This window comes from Panthera pardus, unplaced genomic scaffold (genome assembly GCF_024362965.1).
Source record: "Panthera pardus isolate Hobbes unplaced genomic scaffold, ASM2436296v1 HiC_scaffold_333, whole genome shotgun sequence".
Classification (NCBI taxonomy): Eukaryota; Metazoa; Chordata; class Mammalia; order Carnivora; family Felidae; genus Panthera; species Panthera pardus.
The window spans coordinates 406,727-411,687 of NW_026526914.1; the positions used below are offsets into that span (position 1 = coordinate 406,727).

The following is a 4,961-nucleotide window of genomic DNA, read 5'->3' on the forward strand; positions in this document are numbered from 1 at the left end:
CTTGTAATAGGTGCCCCTCTGTCTCTTCTTGTCTTGCTCCTCCTCCCTGTCTCTCCCGCCAATCTCCCCGGACTCTCCCTCTCCAGGCTGGTCTTCCCCTCCACTCGTCCTTCCTTCATCTGCTCTGCTAGCACGTGTCTCTCTCTCTCCCTCTATAGCTCTGTCTCTCTGTGTGTCTCTTTTTCACTGTCTCTCTCAGTGGACCTTCTGTGTCTGGGTGCATGCTTCTTCAGAATTCTTGTTGGTGCCTGGGAAATGGGAAGGGAACTCGTCTGCTTTCGTGTGTACTAGTGAAAGCAGGCACGGGGCTTTCTCAGAGACAGACACAGACAAGTCTGCAATTCTCGGTGAAGGGCCCCTACGTGCCCTGCGTGGTTGGAGTCGTCCTCCTTTTAGTGGAAGGTTAGATTTCAGGACCGGAGCAAGCTGCTAAATCCTACTACCCCATCTCCCTGGCGCTCTGTACGGAGATCAGTAGGGCACCAGTGGCAGATGGTGCTCTGGGGGTTGTTCTTTGCTCTGCATTGCAGTGCAGTGAGGTCTACTGAGCTGTGTTCTTGCAAGGACATGGCGGTGGGGTGGGTCTAGGGTGGGTGTCACTGGTTCTGGGTGGGCACCCACCTTACCGCCGCCCTCAGCCTGACGGCCAACGAGGAGATACCGTGGGGACGGCCATGTGGCCCCGGTAGGCGTGACACTAAGGACTTCTCCAGGCTTTGCCCCAGCTTCATGAAGAAGGGGCAAGGCACGGAGCAGGGAGTGGCTCACGGCGTGGACGATCCTGTGCTGAATGCTCTGGTGCCCGTAGTGAGGCCTCTGGGGAAAGGGTGTACAAGCGACCACAGACTGCGCGATACCGGGGACCTCGCAAGTGAAGGCTGGAAGGTGACAGCGCTGAAGAGGACATGCGGCAAACGGGGGCCACGCTGGCACCTTGGCACTCGCTCCAGAGCCTGGACCGGCCATTGGCGCGCGCTTGCTGGCGGCCAGCACCCTGTCTTGCTGTCTTGCAACTGATTGCTCCCCGAACCTGGCCAGCTGGCCTGACCTGCCCTGGAACCACTTCGCCCCCAGGCCGCATGCGCACACTCTTCACTGCCTCTGTCTCGGCCCCTCCTCCACAGCAGCCACAGCCAATGCGGAGTCCTCAAATCCCAGAGCCTGTGCGCCTGCGCTCAACTTTGGCGGGCTGCGGCGGGAGGCTTCAGGGAGCTAATGGTCTTGCGGCCAAGGCTCCCCCCACCTGCTGCCGTTTCCTGTCCTTGTCCTGAGGCTGCCCTAGCTACACTGGGGCCGGGGCCGAGCGTCATGGCCAGCGTGTCGCGGTCCGGACAAAGCGGAGATTCCCGCCGACCCTGGGCCCTGATCGTCCCGGATGCGAAAGGTGGAGAGTCCCGGCCCCGCGGGAATGCAGGGGCGCTGGAGGGCGTGGGCTGGCCGCAGTCCCCAGGTTCAGGGGCGGCAAGCGCCCATCCTGTGCAGGAAACCCAGGCCGGGTGTGAGATACAGGTGGCAAGCCCAGCGGAGGAATTGGTGCTGATATTGGATGACGGAATGGTGGCGGCTGAGGTGGTGATCGGGGAGGAGGAAGAGGACGGCGAGGCGACCAAGGATGAGGTGGCTGGAGAGGAGAATTCTGAGGAAGCCAAGCCAGAAGCAGAGGACATGCACGAGGAGGAGGAGGAGGTGGAAGTTGAGAGACAGCAGCAGGAGGAGTTTCAGGAGCAAGAGGAGAAGCGCGAGGCAGATGCAGAGGCGGAGGAGGGGCCCCAGCTCTCACAGCCGCTGCAGCAGCAAGAGCCAGCGCTGCGTCCTGCCTCAGCCCAGGACCCGCTGGCAGCACTGGAGCGTCTTCAGCTGGAGATCAGCGCTGGGAATGCCCAGGATTCCAGGGCCTTATGGCGGCTGAAGCGCAGGATTCTTCGGAGGCAGATTTCTTACCTGGATCACAGAAGGGCCATCATCAAGCACATCCCTGGCTTCTGGGCCCAGGCGGTATCCTTCCTTGTGCTGGTGGGTGATGGCGGGGGCTGTTGTGCAGGAGGGCTGGGCACTGAGAGCAGGGTGCCTCAGGGCGATGGCCCCCAGAGAGGAGAGCTGGGGAATGGTCCCTGGCCCTGGGTTGGTGTGGTCTGGGATCCAGTGTAAGGCCTTGGACAGGGGCGGTTGTTGGGGATGGGGGGACTTGGTGACTGGGTCTGTTTCCTCAGGTCTCCGCCAACGTTGGCCTGCAGGCTGGTCTCAAATATTACTTGCAGACACGAGCCATGTGTCCCCATGCTACCAGAGCTAGGGTAGCACAAAGCAGCCTTCACTCAGAGCAGATAAGGCAAGGAAACATTTCGCTGCAAAATGGGAGAGTTACGCAGGCCGCACACCCACCTTCACATTCACAGGCTGTGCACGTTTCCTAGCAGTTCCTTCAAAAGAGAGCATTTCAGACACACACTCATGACCTTTAGTGGAACCACGCCACGCCCCTTTGCCAGACAGTAGGACGACTGAGACCCACTCCGAATGGGGTACAAGCTGCCTCCCCAGACCCTGACACATGACACACACACACACACACACACACACACACACACACACAGAGGATTCTCTCCTGGTATCTCCACCCCTGCTTCCCTCTCTGTCCTCAGGCTCCGGCTCGGTCCCACCCATGTCTTTCTCTCCGGACTGGCTGTGTCACTGTGTCTAATCCTTTTCCCTCCTCGGCCCTCCTCGTCCGTGCTTCTCGATCTCTTTCTCCCTCCCACACCCTCTGCTTGCAGCGTAAGTGTGCAGTCGGGTTCCTGTAAGCCATGTTATTCCATCTGGACTCAGGAGGCTGGTGACAACATAGGTCTTCACGGGAATATGCCAAGAAACCCAGCCGTGAGGAGGGGTCAGAGCACATGCCGACATCACAAGCTATGATGGGCTGCTGGCAGCCCACACAGGTCAGATATAGGAAGGAACTGTGAGGCGTGCAGGCAGTGGAGTCTCTCCCTGCTGTGTGCAGACAGCGTGGGAGGTACAGGAAGCCAACGGACTGCCCAGTGTCGATGGGGTCTGATGCATCTGCAGAGGCTGAGGAGTGTGGGGACTAGTGTTTCCTGGTCTTTCTGCACATGCCGTGATCTAGTCCCTTGCTCTTAGCCTGGGAGGGTTGGAGGGGGGCTGTGTCTGTTTCCACAGCATCTGAAGGCACAGCTCCTTGACACAGCACAGATTCTGAATCACCCCCAGTTGTCGGCCATGATCGGTGCCCAGGACAAAGACGTGCTCAGCTACGTGGTCGACTTGGAGGTGAGACCGGGGAGGCTGTGGCTGGGGGCCGTCCCGTCGGCTGTGGGATTTGGGCAGGAGAAGGTGAGGCAAAGGTGCTCACCCTCACAGCCAGGCAAGTAGCTCAGGACCCCGAGGGAGGACACTTGCCCCCTCCTGTCCCATTGCTCACGGCAGGTGGAAGAAGTGGGCCATCCCAAGTACCGCTGCAGAGTGATGTTTTTCTTTGGGGCCAACCCGTACTTCCGGAACCCAGTGATCATTAAGGAGTATCAGCTGAGCTTTGCTGGTAGGGTGTGGGTCCCATGATGGTGCGGGGCAGGGGGATGAGGAGCATGAATCAGGGGCAGGAGGGAGGGGGAGGGGGAGGGGCAGGTGGGTGGGGAGGAGGCCATCAGCTTGCTCCTCAAATCCTCTCTTCCTGCAGGCTACAGGATATCGCGTTCCACTCCAGTCCAGTGGTTCTGGGATTATGAACGTGGAGCTCCCAGTCGCAGGCATGACCCCACCAGCCTTAACTTGTTCAACTGGCTGTGTGAGCACAGCTGCCCAGGGGCGAACAGGATTGCCGAGGTGGGGCCCCTGAGGCCTTCGTCAGCAGTGGGGATGTGGGTGGCCCCCGGCCAGAGAGGAGAGTGGGCTATGCCCAATGTGGCGCCGGCCTGTGTCCTCTTCCAGATCATCATCGAGGACCTGTGGCCCAATCCCCTGCAGTACTACCTGAGGGAGGAAGGGACCAGCAGACAGTGATCTGACGTGCTCACGTGTCGGTGAGGACCCCAGTATGCGGTGTGTTGACCTGCGTGTTGTATGGGCAAGGGAACGTGGGCCACACATTGGCTTGGAAATGGAAGGTCCGCCGACACAGGGACACAGGTAGCATGGGGAGAGGGTGGGAGGATGACAGGGGACCTGCAGAGACTCAGCTGCAAACACACAGAGGGTCGAAGCCTGCAAACCAAATGCAGTTGTGCTGTGGGCTGGGGCTTTGGAGAGCAACTGGGGAGGAGCAGTGCTTCACCACAAATGCTCCCCGTGGATGTCCGCCCTGTCCCGGGCTTCCCCCTGCTCCTTCAGTCTGGATTTGCCTGCCAGTCTTTGGGTCAGGAGCTGTCGTGTCCCCAGGCGCCACTGTGGTGAGAATCTCGCACTTCCTTCCATGTGCCCCACCACGCCATGTCCTCCCGCAACCCGACAGCCATTCTTAGAACTGGTCCAAGGCCATTGGGGGCTGGAAATGAATCCCTGGGTGAGAAAGCAAGGGGGATCGCAAAAGGGCGAGGCACAAGAGTGACACCATCTGGGATGTATCTGCAAATATCCCGTATCATTCTTGGTGTCTGTTGCGTGGGGGTGCGTGTGTGCGCGTGTACGCAAATGTGTCTGCGTGTGCCCACATGCGTCAGGGGCTCTGCATCTGTGTGGGCGTGAATGGCGCAGAGCTTCTATCTTTGCCCATGCAGAAACAATGGAGGACGCCACCAGTGCTGGAAGAGATGGGTGGATGAGTCTCCTGTCTTCTACGTGCCCCGGAGAGAATTGAGGAAGAGATAACGTGTGGCAGCCTTGAAGAGGTTCCACGATGTTTATGTGGACACATACAGGAAGCTAAAAACCCTTCTGTTTTTGTGTATGTGTTTGTGTGTGTTTATGGGGGACGCAAGGAGGCTCGACGAGAACGGGACCTGAGT

At 59.3% G+C, this 4,961-nt stretch overlaps 1 protein-coding gene across 1 annotated transcript; it reads left to right on the forward strand.

The window, feature by feature from the left end:
- The first annotated feature begins 1,308 nt into the window (after positions 1–1,308).
- Positions 1,309–4,020, forward strand: LOC128774590 (testis-specific Y-encoded protein 1-like). Its single transcript, XM_053893657.1, has 5 exons — positions 1,309–1,995; positions 3,214–3,291; positions 3,448–3,559; positions 3,698–3,843; positions 3,949–4,020. Exons 1-5 carry the CDS (start codon positions 1,309–1,311, stop codon positions 4,018–4,020), a joined length of 1,095 nt encoding a protein of 364 aa, XP_053749632.1.
- Positions 4,021–4,961: the final 941 nt, after the last annotated feature.